General features: G+C 36.5%; 12 protein-coding genes across 12 annotated transcripts; 7 read left to right on the top strand and 5 right to left on the bottom strand. All coding sequences in view use genetic code 12, as the record gives it.

Annotated features, from left to right (window-relative positions):
- Nucleotides 1-1,086: 1,086 nt before the first annotated feature.
- On the top strand, nucleotides 1,087-2,508 carry GLK1 (glucokinase; the record flags this gene model as incomplete). The annotated part of the gene is made up of 1 exon (XM_051814556.1): nucleotides 1,087-2,508. One exon carries the CDS (start codon nucleotides 1,087-1,089, stop codon nucleotides 2,506-2,508), a length of 1,422 nt encoding a protein of 473 aa, XP_051671919.1.
- Nucleotides 2,509-2,660: 152 nt separating this feature from the next.
- Nucleotides 2,661-3,146, bottom strand: RPR2 (ribonuclease P protein subunit; the record flags this gene model as incomplete). Its single annotated transcript, XM_051814557.1, has 1 exon — nucleotides 2,661-3,146. The coding sequence occupies one exon, from the start codon at nucleotides 3,144-3,146 to the stop codon at nucleotides 2,661-2,663; it is 486 nt and encodes a 161-aa protein (XP_051671920.1).
- A 196-nt stretch (nucleotides 3,147-3,342) lies between these two features.
- On the top strand, nucleotides 3,343-4,257 carry PRE6 (proteasome core particle subunit alpha 4; the record flags this gene model as incomplete). Its single annotated transcript, XM_051814558.1, has 2 exons — nucleotides 3,343-3,377; nucleotides 3,540-4,257. 2 exons carry the CDS (start codon nucleotides 3,343-3,345, stop codon nucleotides 4,255-4,257), a joined length of 753 nt encoding a protein of 250 aa, XP_051671921.1.
- A 65-nt stretch (nucleotides 4,258-4,322) lies between these two features.
- On the bottom strand, nucleotides 4,323-5,468 carry CANMA_002486 (multifunctional nuclease; the record flags this gene model as incomplete). The annotated part of the gene is made up of 1 exon (XM_051814559.1): nucleotides 4,323-5,468. One exon carries the CDS (start codon nucleotides 5,466-5,468, stop codon nucleotides 4,323-4,325), a length of 1,146 nt encoding a protein of 381 aa, XP_051671922.1.
- A 1,951-nt stretch (nucleotides 5,469-7,419) lies between these two features.
- ALK8 (Alk8p) lies at nucleotides 7,420-8,874 on the top strand (the record flags this gene model as incomplete). Its single annotated transcript, XM_051814561.1, has 1 exon — nucleotides 7,420-8,874. One exon carries the CDS (start codon nucleotides 7,420-7,422, stop codon nucleotides 8,872-8,874), a length of 1,455 nt encoding a protein of 484 aa, XP_051671923.1.
- Nucleotides 8,875-9,133: 259 nt separating this feature from the next.
- Nucleotides 9,134-10,114, bottom strand: CDC10 (septin; the record flags this gene model as incomplete). The annotated part of the gene is made up of 1 exon (XM_051814562.1): nucleotides 9,134-10,114. One exon carries the CDS (start codon nucleotides 10,112-10,114, stop codon nucleotides 9,134-9,136), a length of 981 nt encoding a protein of 326 aa, XP_051671924.1.
- Nucleotides 10,115-10,753: 639 nt separating this feature from the next.
- CANMA_002489 (mitochondrial 54S ribosomal protein bL32m) lies at nucleotides 10,754-11,383 on the top strand (the record flags this gene model as incomplete). The annotated part of the gene is made up of 1 exon (XM_051814563.1): nucleotides 10,754-11,383. The coding sequence occupies one exon, from the start codon at nucleotides 10,754-10,756 to the stop codon at nucleotides 11,381-11,383; it is 630 nt and encodes a 209-aa protein (XP_051671925.1).
- Nucleotides 11,384-11,461: 78 nt separating this feature from the next.
- Nucleotides 11,462-12,331, bottom strand: PDX3 (pyridoxamine-phosphate oxidase; the record flags this gene model as incomplete). Its single annotated transcript, XM_051814564.1, has 1 exon — nucleotides 11,462-12,331. One exon carries the CDS (start codon nucleotides 12,329-12,331, stop codon nucleotides 11,462-11,464), a length of 870 nt encoding a protein of 289 aa, XP_051671926.1.
- A 549-nt stretch (nucleotides 12,332-12,880) lies between these two features.
- CANMA_002491 (uncharacterized protein) lies at nucleotides 12,881-14,710 on the top strand (the record flags this gene model as incomplete). The annotated part of the gene is made up of 1 exon (XM_051814565.1): nucleotides 12,881-14,710. The coding sequence occupies one exon, from the start codon at nucleotides 12,881-12,883 to the stop codon at nucleotides 14,708-14,710; it is 1,830 nt and encodes a 609-aa protein (XP_051671927.1).
- A 119-nt stretch (nucleotides 14,711-14,829) lies between these two features.
- On the bottom strand, nucleotides 14,830-15,630 carry PST3 (flavodoxin-like fold family protein; the record flags this gene model as incomplete). The annotated part of the gene is made up of 1 exon (XM_051814566.1): nucleotides 14,830-15,630. The coding sequence occupies one exon, from the start codon at nucleotides 15,628-15,630 to the stop codon at nucleotides 14,830-14,832; it is 801 nt and encodes a 266-aa protein (XP_051671928.1).
- A 1,639-nt stretch (nucleotides 15,631-17,269) lies between these two features.
- Nucleotides 17,270-18,130, top strand: YCP4 (flavodoxin-like fold family protein; the record flags this gene model as incomplete). Its single annotated transcript, XM_051814567.1, has 1 exon — nucleotides 17,270-18,130. The coding sequence occupies one exon, from the start codon at nucleotides 17,270-17,272 to the stop codon at nucleotides 18,128-18,130; it is 861 nt and encodes a 286-aa protein (XP_051671929.1).
- A 2,218-nt stretch (nucleotides 18,131-20,348) lies between these two features.
- CANMA_002494 (uncharacterized protein) lies at nucleotides 20,349-21,740 on the top strand (the record flags this gene model as incomplete). The annotated part of the gene is made up of 1 exon (XM_051814568.1): nucleotides 20,349-21,740. One exon carries the CDS (start codon nucleotides 20,349-20,351, stop codon nucleotides 21,738-21,740), a length of 1,392 nt encoding a protein of 463 aa, XP_051671930.1.
- Nucleotides 21,741-23,813: the final 2,073 nt, after the last annotated feature.

The following is a 23,813-nucleotide window of genomic DNA, read 5'->3' on the forward strand; positions in this document are numbered from 1 at the left end:
ACAGGTGTATTCAATTAATTGATTGATTGAGAAAACCCCTCTTTGTCCCAAATTTCTGATAATGTCAGTGTATATTGTTTGTTGTATGTTGTATGTTGTATGTTGTTGGAAGTAAAACGTATATCAATGTAACCAAAATAGCCGTTTCTTTTTTGTTCTTGTAGTGTTAACAATAAAAATGCAGTTAACTAAACCCAGTTTTAACAAATTGACTAAAAACCAACAACAACAACTACTACTACTACTACTACTACTACTACAACGGCTACAGCACTCTTTTCTTAATATTCTGTTATTCAAAAGATAAAATTTATAGTGGCATGTGTATATGTTATAGTCATTGACTTGACTATGACTATGACTATTAATAAATTGATTGATTAATAGCCGGAAGTGGAGAATAGGTTATTGATTGATAGACAGAGATTCAAATTGCATGACTCTCCTGTTTGCTCACTCTCACTCCTAATTGTCTCACTCGCCTCCCTTAAATGCCTCATTCTCTGTTTCGCAAACGTATACTCCGAACATTACACAAAGTACATACATAAAGTACATACACATACACATACACATACACATACACATACATATATACATATATACATATATACACACATATATACAACATTTAAAATATAAGTATATCTATCATGTTGAGATATTACTTACCTTTTATTATTTTATCCACTACTTTGTAGCTATTTTTGATGATTGGTTTTTGGTTTTTGTTCTACTATCCTGTATAATACAACACTATTAAGAGTTTAATACCAGGAGTTGTAAAATGTTTCTGATTTTGTCTTTCGTTTTTTGGTCTTTCGTTTTTTGTTTTTTTTTATTTTGTGTCACATACACAATTGTTTGAAATAATTTCTTTCTCTCTTTTTGTTGTTTTTCTTTTTTCTTTTTTCTTTGTTTGTTGTCGGATAATTTTCAACTTCTTACTTTTTACTTTTTAAATTACTTTGCTATATTCTGTTCATATACAACTTTGTTTTTCTTTTTTTTTCATTATTCATTATTCAATTATATTTCAAATTCAATTATATTTCTACCAAGCATACTTCTACCTAAATACTATTGATGTCACTTCCAGATAAAGTTGAACTTGCTATTCGTCAAATTGAAAACCAATTCTACATTGACGATGATTACCTTATTAAAGCATCAGACTATTTCCTTCAACAAATGGATGCTGGTTTAAAGGCTCCCAAACAATCGAGGGAAAATATGCCCATGATTCCTGCTCATGTCTCCAAGATTCCTACTGGTAAGGAGACGGGATTATTCTTGGCTGCCGATTTAGGAGGTACCAATTTCAGAGTTTGTTCCATTGATTTAAAAGGTGATCATACTTTTGAATTGAGACAAAGCAAATACAGAATCCCACCTGAATTAATGAAGTGTAAGAAGGCTGATGATTTGTTTAAATATTTGGCTTCTAAAATTGATACTTTTCTTGAAGAACATCATAATGATGCTAGAGCTAAAACTGCAGAACCATTAAAGTTGGGTTTCACTTTTTCATTCCCAGTAGACCAAACTGCTTTGGGTCATGGTACGTTGATTAGATGGACAAAGGGGTTTGATATTCCCGATGCAGTCGATAGAGATGTCGTTGACTTGTTACAAGCAAACTTGACAGTATTGGAAGTCAATGTCAATGTTGTTGCCTTGGCCAATGACACTGTAGGAACCTTGTTGTCAAGAGCTTATCAAAATAATCCTAAATTGACCAATTCACATACAATGATTGGCTGTATATTTGGCACTGGTACCAATGGGGCTTATTACGAAACCATTGAAAACATTCCCAAATTAACCAATCCTCCAAAAGGATGTCAAGGTATGGTTATAAATACTGAATGGGGGTCATTTGACAATACATTGAAAATCTTGCCCAGTACTTTATTTGATGAAATTGTCGATAAAGAAACTGCCAATAAAGGATATCATTTATTTGAAAAGAGAATTAGTGGAATGTTTCTTGGTGAAATTTTAAGAGTTGTTTTGTTGGAACTATTTGAACGAGGATTAATTTTCCAAGAATTATACAAGGAAAGAGGTGGTAGTTTACCTCATAGAATCATTGAACCTTGGTTATTAGATGCAGAAGTTTTGTCATATATTCAAATTGATGATTCAACTGATTTGAAAATGTCAGAATTGATTTTACAAAATACATTGAGATTACCAACAACTAAATATGAACGAATTGTTATTCAAAGATTAACTAGAGCCATCTCCAATAGAGCTGCTAAATTGTCGGCTATTCCATTGGCCACCATTATTCGTAGGGTTAAAGACCAATACAAGGATGATGATAAGGATTTGGAAGTTGGGTGTGATGGATCAGTTGTTGAATTTTACCCCGGTTTCAAAGATGCTATATTGAAGGCCATCGAAGTGATTAATCCATTGGAAGGAACTCATAAAAAGGTTTATTTGAGAATCGCAAAAGATGGATCTGGTGTTGGTGCTGCCTTGTGTGCTGCAATGGCTTAAGTTTACTTTAAAGCATATGCATACATGGGCTGGGAGGAAAAGATTCAATGATTTCTCTATAACGAGGTGGATTAATATTATTTTTACTATATACATGTAGGCAGTGTATATACATATATATATATATATATATATAATTTACATAACGACTTTTAGATGTTGTTTCGTTCATCAAAACTCTCTCCGCTCTTGGGCTCATCAATATACCCTCGTTCATAAAATGGGATATATTCTCTATCAGCACCAATAGGGAAACGTTTGCATTCACCACAGTTTAAACACTTGTTGACAAACACATCATTTTTAGGATCTTGCAGCTTGGATAAATTCTCTAATCGTATTGACATTGTCATTCCTGGTATTAGCAACACATGGCATTTCTTACATATGGATCTCTTGACTGAGGGTGAAAGTTTACTTAGGGTACGCTTTGATAGTAGATCCAAGTTGCGATCATAACCTCGGGCTAGACTTTGATTGGATGAGGAACAGGAAGAGGAGCAGGAGGAGCCGACTGTGAAATGATTACTTAGTTGGTACAAGTAGTTTAGTCTTGCAAAGTTGTCTCTATTAGGGATCTGTTTGGATGTGGGGGCATTTTTGCTATTCGTCTTCGTTGTCTTATCTTTCTTTCCCATAACTCTGTTATGGCCCAGTTAAACTTTGAAGCGCTTTAATAAAGGTCTTTTTTCTTTGTTTGGCTACTGCTACTACTAAGCTACGTTCTTTAATTTTTTTCAATGGCAAAAAAAAAACCCAAAAAAGTCCAACCATAGATTGACAGGTTTCCAACCAACAATATATTATTTACGCACACAACAACCATAGTGATCAATGAGTGGATACGATAGTGCATTATCTATATTCTCGTATGTATATACTGCAATTGCGGTTATTTAGTGTGGCCTAGTTTGTGGAATGGAATTGGACATTGGAAACAACTATTCATTCTCGCCAATGGCCACTTCGCCAATGGCCACTTACACCAACAAAAAACCATATGATACTAACAATTTTCCCCATTTATCTAGGCCTGATGGACATGTTTTCCAAGTCGAGTACGCATCGGAAGCGGTCAAAAGAGGTACTTGTGCAGTAGGAGTCAAGGGCAAAAACATTGTTGTATTGGGATGCGAAAGAAGAACTACTTTGAAATTGCAAGACCCTAGAACAACGCCATCCAAGATTTGTAAAATTGACCACCACATATTATTAGCATTTGCTGGATTGAATGCCGATTCAAGGATCTTGATAGATAAAGCCAGAGTAGAGGCACAATCGCATCGATTGAATTTAGAAGATGCCGTTAGCGTTGAATACTTGACTAAATACGTTGCTGGTGTGCAACAACAATACACACAGTCAGGAGGTACGAGACCTTTCGGAATTGCCACGTTGATTGCTGGATTCGATACAAATGACGATGTACCTAAATTATATCAAACCGAACCCAGTGGAGTGTTTAATGCGTGGAAAGCTCATGCTATTGGAAGATCGGCCAAAACAGTCAAGGAATTTTTAGAAAAACATTACAAAGACGAAGCTAATGATGAAGAAACGATTAAATTGACAGTTAAATCTTTGTTGGAAGTGGTGCAGACTGGTGCTAAAAATATTGAACTTTCAATAATGAAACCCGGTGGAGTGATTGAGAAATTGACTATAGATGAAATTAAGAAGTATGTTGATGAAATTGAAGCTGAAAAGGAAGCTGAAGCTGAAAAGAAGAAACCTAAATCAAGAGATTAGATTGAGTTACATTTCAACCTTTTTTTTTGTCGTAAATAAAAGATACAAAGTCCCTTGTTACTATACTACTTTCTCTTTGATTTTTTACTAGCTGGTCCCTTCTTATCACCACCTTTTCTCTTTTTATCATCTTTGCCATTATCTTTAGGTTTAGATACAACTTGGAAAAACCCATCCAATCTACCCTGTACGCCTCCTTTCAATCCCTTTTTCAATTTCTCAGCACCACTTTTAATTCTATCTTCACTAAAACCCTTTTGTCTCACCATGTATTCAATTAATCCATCGACATCGGGCTCTTTCCATTTCAATTCAACGTCCTTGGCTTCTATTACTTCAGGATGCATAAACAATTGTCTGGCTTCCTTGTATGGCCAATTCTCGGGGACTTTGAATTTCGTCTTGTCGGGGTTTTTCTCCAAGTATTCGACCAAGTTATCCAATGATCCATGTTCTTTAATTAGCTTAAATGCAGTGACTGGTCCGACTCCTTTTATCGTTTCACAATAATCGCATCCTAGCAAAATACATAAATCGATAAATTGTTCTTTGGGCATGTTTAATCCTTCCATAGCTTCACTATAGGTGATTTGATCAATGGGCATTTTTCTAGCTTCGGCAAACGTCAAATGTCGCAACAAGTACGGTGGTTCATAACATAGAGTATCCATATCTTCCGATGCAGCAGCAAATACTTTACCGCCACGGGCCAACTCAGCACATTGTGCTTCAGCTTCACATGGAGCATTAACATAAGGTATTCCCATTAATTCCAACAACTTCTTTGCTTCATCATTTTGGTCTCTCCCCACTCTCACCAACCTTTTTTCAAATTTCATAACTTCAGCAACTGTTCCTTCATCTTTTATCTGATCCATTTGTTTTTGAGCTTCTTCTCTACGTAATAACCTCTTTTCCAATTCGCCCCCTTTTAACACTGGTGGTTTCCCATCAAATACATAGACTGGCTTGATGTTATTTTCCACCATTCGTATAGTACGGTAAAAGAATCCTGATAAGTGTGATGTTGTTTCACCATCTTCGTTGGTTAATTGTTGACCGTCTGACTGGCGTACAGCAATAAGGAATTGATAAAGACACATTGATGCATCAATAGCAACTTTGCGGCCAAACAAGTTCTTTAGCTGAAATTCCTTGTAAGCATGAGGTGAATGCTCTTTGATTAGTTGATTGAGACCTTTGACTCCCATGTTTGATGCTGTATCAATATCTTGTGTAGTCTGGTTTGTTTGTTAAAAAATATTTTGTGTGTGATGATGATGATGATGATGATAAAACCAGACGCGTCTTGAACTTAGAGCTACCATTTTATCGTTTTGGCGTATTTGATGAAATTGCAACAATTCTGAAAATAGGTTCACTTGTTGTACTTTACTCTATACATTTCCGCTGCACTTTTAGAATTTGCTCCTTATTACTGTTCAACCGCACTCTAGTGAAATGATACCTGGCTGTAGGGTACCATGGTCGATGTGCTACTTAGGACGTATTATGGTGACTTTAACCAACTAAAAAATATCCACTTAACTGATGTATGATAAAAATGAAAAAATTAGATTCATTGATTTCTAGTTATGTATTGCTAGTGAACTTACGAAAGTTCAATTTTTGCTGATAAGCATTGATGACAAAAAGAAGAAAAAGCTCTGTGAGTTGAAGAAACAAGTTTTGCTGGGTTTCTGTAACTTTCTTTTAGACTCACAGTCTTCCTACTCTCTAATGGATTTGGACTTAAAGGTACATGTGCAAAGTTCATATCCACGAGATGTAGTCTTATTACATCGTCTCAGAAGTATTTGTTGGGAGCATTCATACTTCCGAGTCTGTCCGATACAGAAAATTAATGTATCTGAAATTGCAAGTGGTTGAAGTATTGAAAACTGTGGGGTGTTTTGTTATCTATCTTCCTTGTAAAGGGTTGCAAACTTGGCATAAGGAAAATGTGAGATTTATGATTAACTCCGTGTAATTTTGTGTAATATTTGTTTATCTTATATCCTAAGTATGGAAATGTGGGGTTGCATTTCTATTGTTTTTCGTATGTCGCAGAAAACAAACCAGATAGCCGTTAACCATCACCAAAAAGGAAAGATTGGTTAGAAATAATGCTGATATGTCCTTGGAGTCCCTTTTGAATTGGAACATGTACATTATCCTCTCTTCTATGTATCAAAGGGGGGTGGATGGCAGATGACATGCTTATACTCTGACAAGAATAATAGTAGTGACTTTTGGCCATTAGGTTATGTGAAAGTCAAAATACAATCATGATGTAGCTACATATAAAAACCACTACTCTTTGCAAAAGGATGACTGGCTCCAGTTTTGTGACCAAAAAGCTCAACTCCGAAACTTTGTTCATTTATCACCAAAGAAATTGATAAAAAGAAAACAAAGAAGCCTCCACTGCATCTAAGAAATTCTATCTTTACATCCAACGCAATCATACTTCTCTGGATTCTGGGGCTCATCTTGTTCTTCCTTCAGAGCCTCTATGTATGTGTATGTGTATGTGTATGTCTGTGTGTGTATTGAGACAGTTTGTGGAGATGTAGGTGTTTCCACATTACACAAACGTAGACAAAGAGGGGATAGTGGGGCCAATTAATGCGGAATTAAAATTGAAACAATAAACTAAAAGAAGTAATAAGAAAAGGAGATTACTATTCTTATTGTAGTTTCCTGTAATGTACTTCGTGCTGTATGTATGTATAGATGGATTTAATGTAAAATGAGTTATCTACTTATACATGTGATTAAGACAAGAGAAAAAGAAGAGTGGTGTATAAACTGTTTATATATATCCACATTTTCATATACATTTCTTCGATACATTTTCTTCAACATTTTACATCTCATTCCTTAGTAGAAAATACTTCATTGACGAACATCATCCATTTGCATCATCATATACACACGTTTTACTTGATATTACTACTAAACCGTTGTGTCATTTGATTTCATTACAGCTTTAAAAATAGAAACCAGAATTACAAAATAACAAAATACACACACACGCACATTTCACATTAATCGATAGGAAATATGATTGAGTCAATGATTGCTACATACTGGTATGTAACCATCCCATCGGTCTTCCTACTTTACCTCGTCTTAAACTACATTAATGGACAATACTTGATGCGCAAATTTAAGGCCAAGCCATTCACCAATGATATCAATGGGGGTTTTTTCGGTGTTGCTGAAGGTTTACAGGCTTTGAAGCAAAAGAAAGCAGGTACAGGTATTGAATTTTATCGCAAACTGTATGATTTGTTACCTCATCCTGAAGTGCCTACATACAAGGGTTTTGTTTTTGGTACACCAGTAGTTTTCACCAAGGATCCAGAAAATATCAAAGCAGTGTTGGCCACTCAGTTTAATGATTTCTCGTTAGGTACAAGACATGCTCACTTTGATCCACTTTTGGGTGATGGTATTTTCACTTTGGATCATGCTGGTTGGAAAGATTCACGAGCAATGTTGCGTCCTCAATTTGCTAGAGAACAGATTGCTCATGTCAAGAGCTTAGAACCTCACTTTCAGTACTTGTTGAGACACGTCGAGAAAAATAAAGGACAGTTTTTTGACATCCAAGAGTTGTTTTTCCGTTTCACTGTTGACTCGGCCACTGAGTTCTTATTCGGCTCTAGTGTTTCCTCCTTACAGGATGAATCGATTGGATGCGATACAACTTCGTTGGATTTTGCTGGAAGAAGTGAGTTTGCCGATGCATTCAATAAATCACAGTTGTACTTGTCAACAAGAGCATTGTTGCAAAATTTGTACTGGATTTACAACACCAAAGAATTTAGAAGATGTAATGCTGTTGTTCATCAATTTAGTGACTACTACGTTAATAAAGTGTTAAACTGCACACCAGAGGAGATTGAGAAACAAAGTGGTTATGTGTTCCTTTACGAATTGGTGAAACAAACTAGAAACCCTAAAGTTTTAAGAGATCAAGCTTTGAATATATTGGTTGCCGGTAGAGACACCACTGCTGGATTGTTATCTTTTGCCATTTTTGAATTGGCAAGAAATCCTGAAATGTATGCTAGATTACGCCAAGAAATCTTGGATAAATTTGGCACCTCCAATTTAGAGGATATTACTTTTGAAAACTTGAAAAAGTGTGAGTACTTGAAAGCAGTCTTGAATGAAACTTTGAGAATGTATCCATCAGTTCCAAGAAACTTTAGAGTCTCAACTAGAAATACTACATTACCTCGTGGTGGTGGTGTTGATGGTATGTCGCCAGTTTTCATTCCTAAAGGAAGGTCAGTCATTTACAATATTGCTGCTACTCAGATGGATCCAAGGTATTATGGTAAAGATGTTGATGAGTTTAGACCGGATAGATGGTTTGAAGAGCTGACCAAGAAGTTAGGATGGGCTTATTTGCCTTTTAACGGTGGTCCGCGTATTTGCTTAGGTCAACAATTTGCATTGACTGAAGCTTCTTATGTTATTGCAAGATTAGCTCAATCTATTTCCAAGTTGGAATTACAAGATGGTTACAGTTATCCACCAAAAAAGATGACGCATTTAACTATGTGCATGTTTGATGGGGTCTATGTCAAGATGGAAAAGTAGAGCATGAGTTAGGAAGCGAAGGTTTTATACTAGGCTATTTATTGAAATCAACGTTGATCGTTGTTTATTAATGATTTTACGTTACATCATCCGTAGAGTGAATGGATTTATCTCCCACCGTTTCTACAATCTTTACCTTAAAATATGAATCCAATTAAACCTAGAACAAACTAAACAAAAAGAAAAGGATAAACCATCCACATCCACAATTCTACTTCAAAATAGCAATAGCATCCCCAAAACAACTAGCTGTCGCTACTTAATGAACGCTTTGTTGACTAGTTTGGACTTGTGACTGCCTGTTTGGATTACTAGCATTTTCCTTCAAAGCAATCAATTGTTTAGACCTAAACGTTTCATAATGAGTCAAGTTTGTCGTTTCAATTAAATCTTGTAAATGAGTTCTTGTCAAAAAATCTCTCAAAAACACAAAATCACATTGACTTACATCTTCAATATTAATAGCACCCCATTTAGTTTGTCTACCACGAACCAATTCTCCATTGATTTGAATTTCGCGTTCGGATCCAGCAACGGCAAAGGGGATCAACGATTTGATATCTTCATTTAATTGGCGTTCTTCATCGTACAACTCTTCTGAATCATAGGGGTAAATATTGAAATTATATTTAAGAAATTCCAGTTGAAGCAATTTCTTAAATTCACCACGCTCTTCCAAGGTTAATGAATCAGATTTAGCAATTACAGGAACGACATTGGCAATCTCGCACAATTTCTTCAATGCTTGAATATCCAAAGTTTTCAATTTTTGTCCATTTGGTTGGATAAAGTACAAAATACAATGAACTCTAGTGTCAGGCAAAAATTTATCACGTTGAGCCGTTAATTCTTTTCTTAAATATTGTGAGTGTTGCTCTTTGACGTACTTGACCAAGGGATCCCAACATTTTTCATTGTTTATCTGATCACCAAATCCTGGTGTGTCAATAACATTTATATTTAAACGAACATTGTTTTCCAACAACGTATGGTGAGATACTTTGATTTCGGTGGTTTTTTCAATTGGATCAACAGGTAATTTACGGCCATAGGAGTTGGTTAATTTGGATGCAAATAAGGTATTGACTAATGTACTTTTACCTAAACCAGAACGACCAACAACCATTATATTAAATTGAAATCCTCGTTTCAATAATCGATTCTCAATTTGTGCAGTGATGGTGTCGAAACCAACATATTTTTGGGGGTGGGTGTATCTTGGATCTTCAGAGGCTGACATTGTATTGAAGCTGTAATCAGAATCGATGGGTGAATATGGAAACAGTGGTTTAGGAGCGTCTGTTGTCAGAAGATCTGTTGTCTTTATTTTTGTTGACGTTAGTGGAAAAAAATTTGGATACGCGCTGGAATTTTTTCTTTTTTTTGATCTGCTTCTAATAGTTAAATATTTTGGTAAGTACACGTCTTTTAGATTTTGATTTGAAACATTAAACGCAACTGGGTCAGTAGATGCAGCCTGAGCAGTTGAAATATTAGTGTTACTTGATATGGGAGGCGTATTAATGTAGATGAAAGAGCTAAACAAGATTAGCTACCACTCTATGCATTCTACGGCTTCATTTTCTTGTTGAGTCTCTGTTCGTGCTATCGACGGACAAAACGGATAAAGCAACCACTCTACCTGGTTAAAACTTACAGAAGAGTATCGTGTGAGATATCCCAACCTGTGCACTTAACTGCCCTGTAATGGTGCTTCATTTGCTCCTTCGCATCAAATAGTTTCAACCTCAAAGCCTACTAAATCTGCTACCAATTGGATTTCAATCAAACTGAAAAAAAAAATTCAAGAAGTTTAAAATTTTTCTGACAAAACCCGCTTCAAACTACAACTCATTCAACCTCCTCCCACTTGTTAACAATGTCATTTGCGCTAAGATTCGGTGCATCTGCATTAAATCAACCACTGATATGGAGCACGCTTCCCAGAATTCCTCAAATTACCATACGTTTAGGTCTTCTTGGCCCATCATCCAAACCATCCTCCTCCTGCCCTCACGACCATGAACACCAACACCAACATCAAGATCGTCGTTTATCCGAGCTACAAGAACAGCTCGAGTCAGACACAACTGGAGAACCTCCATTTATGATTGACAATGGAACGATTTTACGAGCAGCACCCAAGAAGAAAATGTCATATCGAAGAAAAAGAGTTAAATTGTATACACCTGGTAATAAGCAAATCCAACCTTTGAATAATATAGTCAGATGCCCCGCATGTGGTGCTGTGAAGAGATCTCATTTTATGTGTATGAATTGTTTTACTGAAATTAGATCATTTTTGAAAAAATTGAAACGTCAAGATGGGGTAATTAAAGATGTCAATAAAAACCCACAACTGGATTTAGATCCTATTGATGAAAGAGTCATATATCCTGGTAAACGTGAAAGTGATTACGAAAGAGAATTGAAAAAGAAGGAATGGATACCTCAAAGAGAAGAGGCTTTACTATTTGACAAGAATCATATAGTTCATAAAAAGAAGTAAACGGTTGAAAGGGCAAACAAAGTTTGTTGTTGTTTTGTATATAAATCTAAATGTTATATTAGCGTAATAGATCTCCAGCTATGGAGCAAGTCTAATTACTTCCCATTGGGGGTTGGTAATATCGTCTCTTCTAAATGTAACCCGATCATGTAATCTACTGACACCACCTTGCCAAAATTCAACCTCCAAGGGTTCAATCCTAATACCACCCCAGTATTCAGGACAAGGAATTTCATCGTCGGGTAAGTCCTTAAACTTTGCCGTGTACTCGTCATTCAATTCACTTAAATCATCTCTTGACGATATGACTTTACTTTGTGGGCTTGCCCAAGCCCCAATTTTTGATCCTCTTGGTCTTGTCTTGTAGTACCTTTCACTAGTTTCTCTCGTTACGTGTTCCATGATTCCTTCAACTCTAACTTGACGTTGGACATGGGGCCAAAAGAATGTCAATGCCGCATACTTGTTGCTATTGAAATCCTCAGCCTTCTTTGAAGTGTCCCAATTGGAATATACAAGGAACCCATATTTATCCAATTCTTTTAACAACACAATCCTACTAGATACCCTGCCACTAGGTAATCTAGCAGTAGAGAAATTGGTTGATTCGATGATAGTGTCTGAATTAGGTGGTAGTTGCTCTTGGGCTTCTTTAAACCATTTATCAAATTGATCTAATGGGTTAGGCAAGACGTCGTTAACGTCTAAATGTCCCTTGGTATATTGGTACGTCTTTGGAGCAAATATTATTGGTTGTTGTGTGTGAGTCACTGGATCGTCATTGGGTACAACATTTTGGCCATCTTTGCTGTCTTTGGGTAAGTTTGACTCGGATGAAGATGCAGTGTTTGATGGAGTCGGTTTAGTCATTGATAATGGTCTCAAGGTATATCTAGTTACAGGTAGGAACAATGATGAAGATGAACGAAATGTGACTTGTCTAAACATATATTTGTTCAACTTTATACAAACTTCTGACTCTGTAAATTTTGTATATAATTTCTTTTTCAAGTTTCGCAAAATGTCATGCTTTTGAGGTGCTAAAGTTTTTTATTTTTGTTGTGGAGTGATCTTTTCTTTTCTCGTTAGTAATACCCACAGAGTCAAAATTTGAAGTAGATAGGCAGTGGTTCTATATTTGATTACCAGTCGTCTATATCTGCTAAATCATAATGTAGCAATTGTAATACCTGCTATTTTGTAACTATGTTAAAATTGAACGTACTGAGCTACACTGTGAGTTCTGAAACAAGCTAAACGTTGTTTTGGAAGGTCGGGACAAGGTTCGATAGTATATCAATGGCTCCAATAGCTCTGATAGCTCCATACTGCTTCTCTTCTGTGTCCTGTCGCAATCTTGCTCTAATTCACGACATACACAGAATCAAAAATAAAAAATAAAAAGAAATTTGTGAAATTTTTTCTGCTTTTTTCGCAATATGAGTGCTTTTCACAACCATTGGAATCACACCACTAAAAGAACAAAACCCCTAAACTATGATAAAGGACTCCATAGATCATATAGGAAATGTATCCATAGGTGGTCCGGCTTTGAAAAAACTTAAAACTGAACCACAAGAGCAGAAGCAGCCCACTAGTTACCCTTCTCCATCAAGAACCATATCCATACTTTCCATCGCCAACAAGCAACATCCGCTAAATGTTAAACCAAGTGGAAACACATTTATAGCCATTGATCCAGCAATTTTGACCAAGAGCCAACAACTACTAGGTGACTTAAACCGATTACCTTTTGAGGTTCTACTCCATATAATCTCCTACATCAACGATAAAGCTAGTTTATTAAATCTATCGCACACTTCACGTATACTCTATGCATTAACATCAGATGAAGAACACTGGAAACAGATATATGTTGCCAATATAGACAAATACGATGACTTATCATGGCTTGGGTCTTGGAAAAATTCAGTGTTACGCTTACCTATAGAATACAATGCCAATTTACAATTGCCCAACAACTTGCTTTGTTGTGATGAAATTTATCGTCCTTATCAGTGTTCCCAAATTGACCATAAATATATTTTTAGGAAACTTATTCAAGAAGAAGAAATGTATCATCAAGATTCTTTGCGAGGTGAATTGGGTAAATTACCAAGGGGAAGAATACAACGTATAAACGAGGCTGATTTAGGAGTTGATGAGTTTAACCAAGTGTATCATAATACTCCATTTATTATAACTAATCCAGATTCATCACGATGGCCTCATTGGACGTTTGAATCACTTTTGAAACGATTTCCGCAAGTGAAGTTTAGACAAGAAGCTGTTAATTGGAATCTTGAAAAGTATGCACAATATTTGAAATGCAATCAAGATGAAAACCCATTGTATTTGTTTGATTGTAATAGTGATGCCATGAAGATATTGAAGAAGGAGTACATGCCACCAAGCATATTCCAACAGGATTACTTTACTGTATTTGATGATGACAAGTTGGGTTTCAACTGTCGACCTGACCATGCATGGCTTATAATGGGATCAGCAAGATCGGGCTCGACATTTCACAAGGATCCAAATTCCACCTCAGCTTGGAATGTAGCAATCCAAGGACGCAAGTTGTGGGTTATGCTACCACCAAATATACAGCCACCAGGCGTATCAACTGACGATGAAGAAAGTGAAGTCACTTCACCCGTGGGGATTGCCGAATGGGTAATTTCGGGATTCTACAACGACGTATTCAGGGTCAACAATGGTGATGCAGCAGCTGCACAAGTCGGTATTACATTCCCTGGTGAGTGCATGTATGTGCCGGCTGGATGGTGGCATTTAGTTATAAACATTGATGATTCGATTGCCATTACCCAAAACTTTGTGCCGCAATCGAAGTTGCCTCATGTATTGAATTTTTTTAAAAATAAACCGCAACAGATATCAGGATTCAGGTTGAAGGATGTCAAGACATGTCTTGAATCGATTATAAACGATGCTAAGATCCATGGCACACCAGTAGATCCAACTTTGGTTTATTGTTTGGAGAAATTTGATAAATTGGGCGCCACCACCAATTTGGATGATTTAGAAGAAGATTGTGGAGAATTGGCCAATTTACCCAAACTCCCTATATTTGAGATATTTGGCCATTTGTTGAAAGGCAAAGGATATCAAGATTTGGTGGTAGATGCATTGGATAAAGTTAACAAATGGGAAGAAAAAGCATATCAAGAAGAAACTGGTAGAAGTAGAAAATGGGAACATTTGACGGAAGTGGGTAGTGATGGGAAAGACAATGGGTCTGGTGAGCTGATGGGCGGAAGCAATGGTGCATTTACTTTTGGATTTGATGAAAGTGACATTGAATAATCAGTAAAGTGTTAATCATTTGTGTATATAGTTGATTGAATGTACAAAGCAAAAACGTTCCTGAAAAAAAAATTTGTATTTCTTATCACTAAAAGCTATCTTCTATAAACCTAACTACTCTACTTGTGGTATTTCTCTACAGTTTCAAAGAAGGATTTACCTTGAATCTGAGCAATTTCCTTTTCCAAGTTTGTTGGTTGTCTTGAACCATCAGCACCAGCAAAAGTACCAGCACCATAAGGAGATCCACCATGAATTTCTTCCAAGTTTGATTGCAATTGGAAAGCCTTAGCATAACCCAATGGAACATAAATGATACCATGGTGAACTAATACGGATAAAGCGTTGACAGCAGTGGTTTCTTGACCACCACCTTGAGTACCAGTGGAAACGAAAATACCGGCAATCTTACCATATAAAGCACCCTTAGCCCATAATCCACCAGTTGCGTCCCAGAATGCTTTAAATTGAGCTGGGTAGTTACCGTATCTAGTAGGAATACCGAAAAGGAAAGCATCATAAGAAGTCAAAGTGTCCAAAGTAGCAATTGGATAATCTGGTTTAGCTGGTGCATGCATAGCTTTCAAAACTTCATCACTAAGTGTTTCTGGGACTTGGTAAATGTCAGCTTGACCACCAGCAGCTTCAATTCCCTTTTTCTCTTCTTCTGCTAATTGAGCAATGTGGTGGTACAATGAGTAAATGATGATTGCAACTTTTGGAGCCATTGTTTCTAGTGTAAATGTAGATGTAGAAGTTGTTGTGTTTGTAGGTTGTTGTTGTTGTATATGGAGATAGTATTGAGTTGATACTAGTATAGAAGATGGTTTTGTTTTAAGTGGTGGTGATTTTGAATGATTTATATCCTCTTCAATAATGTCAATGGAATGAGATTTGACCTGTGGCAGATTATTATTCATAATAATTTCTATTACTATTGCTATTGTGTGTGTCAACAATTACTAAAAAATAAAAAATATTATTTCATCTTCTTTATTAATAATAAATAACTAATATTTATTTGTGTAACTTTAACACTTTTTTTGACAAAACACAACACACCACTCTCAACATAAAACCAGAGTTACTATTACGTTACAGCTCTACAATGCAGGAGCCACACTAACCGATATTCACCGTAATTAATTGCATCGTCAAATGGGAGTTGGTTAGGCCATACTTTGGGAAAAGAAAAAAAAAAAAAAAAGAGGGGCAGTAGGAAGGTTAAAGGACAAGGCAAATGCCATATTTTGTTACCTTTCCCTTATTGCCAGACCATAATCTACTAAACGGAACCCCGGGTCTTTTAATTTCTTCCGATTAATTGGACTTTCCCCTCACAACTCAGTTGGCTTTTTGGACCAGCACTGCCCAATTGGTCCATTACAAAGCTTAGTAAACTAAACTAAAAAGGTTCTCACAGAATATCCCTAGACTTCGTTATTACTAAATTACGCGTCCAACCCTAAAACAGAAAAAAAAAAGAAAAAGAAAAAGAAAAAGAACTATGCTATACACAATACAAATACGCTCTCTCATCCTTTTTTACTAAAATATTTGTAACCAAAGCTTACATAATTAAGAGAACATACATATAACACACTTATAACACACTTATAACACATATATATCACATATATATCACACATAATACGAAATAGAAGAAAAGCCCAAAACGGAGTTCAAAACAAATGTATACAAAAAAAAAACCTACAAACCCTTTCCCTCACACCACAATTTTATTTTATTAAGTTTTCGTTTTAGATTACAATTTTAGTAATTGCTTTCTGTGAAATAGTAATCTAATGAGAAGTTTCTCGAATAACACGCTATGGTGGCTCTATTAACTCCCCATGTAATCCGAATTATTAAGTCCAGGCAATTTCAGATGGTGCCTGGATGGAGATGACACCAAAGTAGGAGTCAACGGTGTTGCATAGTTATTCTGGTTTGCATTGTAGAGCGGGCTATGCACTTCAATTTATGGTTTGTAACTCAATGGATGTATATCTTCTCCGCCATGAAGAGAAATCTCGAGTCTAACATTTGTCCTCGAAGCTGCGTTGTATGTTGTAGAAATGTACAGCCAGGGCCCTGGACTTGGTATACAGTTGGTGGTAGTATTCTAGCCTACTGTGTTACTACTACTGACTTTCCAAGTATAGGCTTGTAAATGTCAGAATGTAATACTCGATCCAATTTGGATGAATTGTAATATCTTTTACTAAAATATGACAATTAAATTAATTACACAAAATAGTTATAAATAAAGAGGACAAAATTAGAATGTATAATAATAATAATAATAATAAAATAAATGTGCAACGCCCAAATTGACTTTCTCATCATGCCAGCTGACAAACACAAATATAAAACCGCCTACACCACTCTTTTATATATCACCAATACCCTTTTCTTTTCCATTCGACACATATCTTCCACTTTTCGTCATAACGCTCAAGTCATTTTGCTTTAGTTAACTCAATTCCCTTTTTTCATTATCATAACATTAGTCCACTCGTTGTTCCTCAACATAGATAAATATTGCTTAATCCACAAATGAAGATTGCTATTATCGTATATTCAACATATGGCCACATCATCACCATGGCCAAAGCGGTACAAGAAGGTGTTTCCAAAGCTGGTTACCACGCCGACTTATTTCAAGTGCCCGAAACCTTACCCCAAGATATCCTTGATCAAATGCACGCACCACCAAAATCCAAAGATATTCCAATTGCCACATTGGACACATTGACAGAGTACGATGCTTTCCTCTTTGGTATCCCTACTAGATTTGGTACTTTGCCAGCACAGTTTTTTGAATTTTTTGGTGCTACTGGTGGGTTATGGGCTCAAGGTGCATTATATGGGAAACCAGCCGGTATATTTGTATCAACCGGTACGCAAGGAGGTGGACAAGAGACAACAGTGAGAAACTCGTTAAATTTCTTGGCTCATCACGGTATGCCATACATCCCATTGGGTTATGCTAAAACATTTCCTCAACAATCGAACCTAGAGGAAATCCATGGAGGTTCTGCTTATGGTGCTGGTACTTTTGCCAGTCCTGATGGTTCAAGACAACCAACTGAGTTGGAATTGCAGATTGCTACTATGCAGGGTGAAGTATTTGCTCAACTGGCCGCTAAATTCTATCCTAAAGATAAGACCAGCCAAGGTAAAAAAGAAGCTTCAGCTGGTGACGCTGCCACTGCTGGTGCTGCCGCCGCCCCCTCAACTGGTGACGCCAAAGATAAAACCACAGAAAATAAAACTCCAACTGCTGAAAAGGCCAAAGAGCAGCCGGCAACTCAAGCTAAAGATAAACCAACAGCTTCGGCTCCAAGAGCTAACCAAGCGACTAAAGCTCCAGAATCAGAGGATAAAAGTTTTTGCTCAAAATGTATAATAATGTAGATCTACTTAGATATTTAATAATTAATGAAGCATTCATTATGTATTTGTTTTCAACCTGCTTTCGCTCCACCGTGTTTGCCAATTTCCTAAGTGTTAGTAAAACAATACTCTATAAAACAGTCATTTCAAAATACATACAAAAAAAAAAGAAAGTAAAGGACAACTTCAAATCCAATCTATCTCACGCAATTCCACAATCAAATCCCCCATTTATGCCCGTCTGTGCCAAGAACCGGTTACAAAAATGATCAAGTCCTCTCGCCTTCGCTACTCCACAAAAAAAATTCAAAACATTCCAAAGCGTCGTCACATATATAAAACTCAAAAGATCAAACACCATGGTACTCAAAACTTTCATCCTAGATGTCCGAAAAACACACACGCTATCTTCAATCATACCCGAAAGTATTGGAAAAATAAAAACTATCCCTAAAGGAAGCCCATTGAATCAAGCATACATGCTTTTGTAACAGATTTCAAGGATTAGGTGTGTACCACAAGAAGAAAAACACCCAGTCATATGGAGTAAATCCCACAGTACGATCCCTTTTTCCCAAGTCGAGTTAAATATAGACAACAGTTTTCTAAGCTGGTCATAAATGACAATGCAGTCCCCTTCATAGGTGGTGTCAATGATCATCAAGTACTAAAGCCATACAGGATTGGAGTATCCAAGACCGTAAAAGCTCGGCTTACCGAAGAAAGGGGGAGGTCCAGCAAATGAACCACTCTAATTGGATTTCTGAATCAGACATGTTTGGACTTGGGAATGTGAGATTGGCAAAAAACACGCAAAAACACTCTTTCCTTTTATTTGATTTTGGCATCCCTCTTCACCATCAATATGATGGAGAGGAAACTAAACCCACCCAAAACAAAAAAATTAAGATCCAATAAACGAATAAAAAAACAAAAGTGAGTATAAAATAAAAGCGGGAAGTCTTGCTGGAGGAAAATCAATCAACCAAGACTGGAAAAAGCCATTGAAGTCTTTTCTTCCTCATTTAAAACTAGGGGCAGAATTTGTGAAAAAGGTGTCATCAATGTTGAACAACTGAATCGATTAATGATAAAGTATAATTCCAGGCCATAACAAACTTGAGCATTGAAACGTGCACCATGAACGAAGCGAAATACTCCAAATGTATTTCAAACACTCCTCTTTTGTAAAACACGAATAATCAACATTCTCCATGGCAAAACTGGGCTTCTGAAGAAAGCAGGTGTAGGTCCGCCGGCTCTCTTCAACCAATCAGTATTCAACAATCAAATCCACCCTCACTCATTCACCGGCAATGAGGGATATATGTGGAAAAAAAACCAAATTGTCAAGGTCTCCTGAATCTCCTCCCTATATGCAAAATTCCCATTCACACGTGTTCGGATGCAAGACAATAGTGAGGTTCGAATGTACTGCCTCTCAACAAAATTCCAATAAAAGAGTTGAAAAGATGTACAAAGTCCATTCGCCTTCATACCACTAGAAGATAAATTGGCCTGGCTCTTTCTTTGATGTCATTATGGAAGGGGAAAACTGTTATCCATCGCCACGGAACACCCAAGGTTTGGGCGATGTTCCATACCAGTTTATTATATTTTGGACCTATGTTGTCATAATTTGTAATGAGCAGCAAAGTATATGATGAAAAAGACCGCCACTATTGCTCCCAGTATATACGGGTTGGAAACCCGCATTGACACGCGGGGCACGGAGTGGAAATGGAAGTATAGAAATGAGGTATACACAGTAAAGCATTGTCCTCAAAAGCTATATCCAGATTTGCAAGTAGAATGTGAGCATATCTCAATGCAAAATCGAGATAACGATTGAATGAATGAAAATTGTTGTCGAGGAAAGGAAAGGAAAAGAAGAGGAAAAGTATCAAAGGGGATATATATTTTTTCTGTTTCGTGTTTATAATAAAAAGAAAACAAAAACAAAGAGAGAGACGTGTCAGAGTTGCAACTACCAATTGAGACAAAGAAATACTGCCCAAAGATAGTAAAAGAAGCGTTAGTGGAGATCATATTATTTGACTCTGTAGTTGGCTCTTCTTAATGGAAAGCTGATTAGCGGTATCTTAGACTTTCATCACTTCACTTGCATTTGGTAGCACAAGTTGGCCTGTGCTTGAGATTTGTTTATCCATAAATGCTTTTTATTTTCCTGTTTTTTACAACCAAAAACTTGTGACAATCCACTTTGAAGTAGCCTTTGATGACGTATAGCGACAGGATTGGGCAAGGTCTCAACCTAAGTCTGGACTTATATAACACTACAACTAGGATCAACCATCTACGACAAGATTTTAGACAGCATGAACTACGACTGGGTCCACATTTTAGATCTCATTCAGAGCCATTAGGCAACAATTCAATAAATGCAGCCACACAGGGCCAGCGTCCATTCACTGCTGATAATGAAGTGACTCACATTTCGGATAGTGACGATGATATTGAGCTACTACCGTTGAGCACCACTTCCCAATCGACGTATCAGACAAAGTTGAACTCGGTCTTGCCTACTTTCACTATGGATGATAATTACTTTCATAATGATGGTGGAAGTGGAACAATAGAGTCTCAATTGAGCAATGAAAACTTCCATTGTGTTGATTTTGCACTGGGGAGTGATGAGAGGTATTGTGCCAGTGGTGCGAATGAGATTGCTGCAGGAGGTGATGCAAGAAAGTTGAATTCTTGCTCGTCGTCATTGCTGGATAGTGGCGCTTTTTCAGGAGTTCAAAGGGACGTTGGGATAAATTCAGAATTGGTTGAAGTTTCTGATGATAGTGATGATGATGTAATATTGATGGAATATGAGCAAAGTGTACCAGAAAACCGTTCAAGCAGTAGCAGTGGCATAAATTCCGAATTGGAGAGGAATATTGGGCTTTATGAGGATGACACCACGGAAGAGTTAGACAGGGCTCAAATATTGAATGATGTGACTGATTGGGGGATTTTGAGTCCAATACATGACCAGGTGTTTGATCCAAGGGAGATTGAAGGGTGCTCAACACCGGTGAACAAGACTTTGATCAAGAGAGAGCACAAGAATGATGTGTGTGGTGGGGAACTCGAGCTGGCCTCGAGCACTACTCTTGGGTATGTAAAACAGGAACTTACCTTTAGAAAGGACAAAGAGGTGAAAGTTGAATCAAACCAAACAGAGATGATCAAGGACGAGAATTTTGGTCTTAGACTCGACAAGTTTAAACAAGAGTGTTTAACAAAGGGAATTTTGCTTAAAGGGGTTGGCACCAAGCAATTAAAGCAGGAGGAAGTGAGACAAGCTTTTGCCGTTTTTAAAAAAGAGGATGTGAAAGGACCTTCCTGCTTGAATGAAAAAAGAGAGTTAGAAAATTCCAAAGAAGAAGACGCAGTTGAGCAGGAGCAACCCAAGGATGTACCAAGTAACTCACGAGATGGTACAAAATCTCCAGGTCAAGAGAACAAACAACCAGTGATGAAGACACGTGTAATGAAAAGGAAAAGACTTGCATCTAAACCACTCTCGGCTATTATAAACATGCCAAAAACAAGAGTGGGTCTATCAAAAAGAATCAAGGTTGATCCTTTACATAATAAGATCAAAAAGAGGAGTTAAGTGGGGGCGTACTATAATTAATTCAATTCGATGAGGGGAAGGGAGGAGTGGGTGGTTATGATTTTGCTATACATTGGTTAACGATGGCTTGTGGTTAGCTATGTGTACTATATTTGTTTAAATGGCTACTTTTCAGTTCTTTAGATGTTGTAAGTGAGTTAACATGAGAACTTTGTCTGCGAAAGGATACATTTCAAACAAGTCACGTGAAACCCCTTCAATGAGAATAAAAAAAGCAGCGAAAAAACCAAAATCCATCGAAAACTTTTTGCTGCTTCTTCTTCTTCTTCTTTTTCTTCTTTTCTCTTTGCTAATTAACGTTCGGGACACTTGCATTGAGCGGCTATGCCGGTATAGTTTTTATGAAGACTGTATCCTAGTGTAGACGTACTCTCTAGCCCGATAAATCAGAGGTTTTACTATCTAATGAAGTGCTAATGTTCAGTTGTGATTTTACATCAAATGGAATCTTGACTCTACGAGCTTTCGTACATTTCTTGTTGCGTTTTACCAAAAGGAGAGTGGCCACTTAAAGTAAGAATTATTTTGTAGATCTGAGGTAGCTTTGTCCTTGTGAAGAAGAAATTAATTTAGTGAGTTTAGTATACCCTGTCACTCCAACATCTCGAGTACTCCAAACTGTACAGTTGCTGTTACAATTAAGACAACGAGGAAAAGTAGTTACATAAGGATTACTCCTTTCTCCCTTTTTTATCACAATTTTGTCTGCTTTTTTTTTACTTTTTGGGGTCAACTAAATAAATAATACAAAACATTTTTACTTCAAACTAAATGTCACAACCATTGGTTTCTCCTTCTTGTTCTTGCATCTCTTGCAATAATCCTTCTTTTCATCAAACTTGGCAAACATATTACTTGAAATTGAGGAGTTGGACGACCTTCTGGAGTCACCCTCCTTCTTTCTTCCGAATATCGACATTTGTGTATAACTTTTGCCAATTTTTGCTAATCTTCTAAAAGTTCACGAAGGTAAAAATATAAAATCAAAGTCTATGCTGTTTGTTTTAGTTGACTTTTTTTTTTATTTTTAATAAAACTTTTAGATATAAAACGTTTAGTCGGTTGGGTAGGTGTGTGTCAGTGCTATTAAACTCGATGTTAATAACACATGATGCTGTTTCCTTTTAAACTATTATGAACTGGCAGACTAGGGTGAAATAAAAAAGCTATTGTATTTGTTGTAGTTTTAGATGTAGTCTTTCACAGATGATGATGAATCTCTTCTTCCTCCTCTTTAGACTGCAAAATTGGTATGACGAAAAAAAAAAAAAATTGTTTGTATGAACCAATGATTCTTGGAGTTAACCTTGACAAACTTCCTTATCCAAAAAAGCAAAGCTTCCTTTTTGTCAAAAATGTAATTAAACACTGGAGTTGTGGTTACTTGAGGTTGAATTCAATGGGAAAAGAAAAAGCAAGGGGGCAATGAAAATAAAATCTTTCCCTCGAGATCTTTTTCAATTCTCTTTATATGTCAAAACAAAACAAAAGACACAAAAAAAAATTCTCATTTCTTTTCTTTTGGTGTTGGGACTTTTTGAATTTTACCCGCTGAATTTTTAAATAAACAAAACTAAACTAAACTAGACAATACAATACAATACAATACAATACAATACAATACAATACAATACAATACAATACAAAGTAAGGATTGTCAAAATTAGAAGACAGAATTATGACAACGATATTATAGGGTTAGCCCTAAAAAAGTAGCAATGGTATCCCTTTGCTACTACTACTACTTACCCCCACCCACAGTAGGTTACAGAATTTCAGCTACAGGGATGACCTTCATCTTACTTTTACTCTAACCCACAACTTTACCATACAGTAAAATTAAAGAGTTAAAAAAATTTAAAAAAAAACCTCCAATAGGAGAAGAAGAAACTAAACGTAGTCAAGCACTGTGCGGGTGTCTGTTTAATAAATACCGCACACACCCATACACACGCACAATTTTTACGTCAGGAGATTTTCTATTCTTTATTTTCCCTAATTCAGTTAATATTTCTCTAGCAAGCGCTTATAGTAGTAGTATTATTGTTACCA

This window comes from Candida margitis (genome assembly GCF_024628925.1).
Source record: "Candida margitis strain CBS 14175 chromosome Unknown scaffold7, whole genome shotgun sequence".
Lineage (NCBI taxonomy): Eukaryota > Fungi > Ascomycota > Pichiomycetes > Serinales > Debaryomycetaceae > Lodderomyces > Lodderomyces margitis.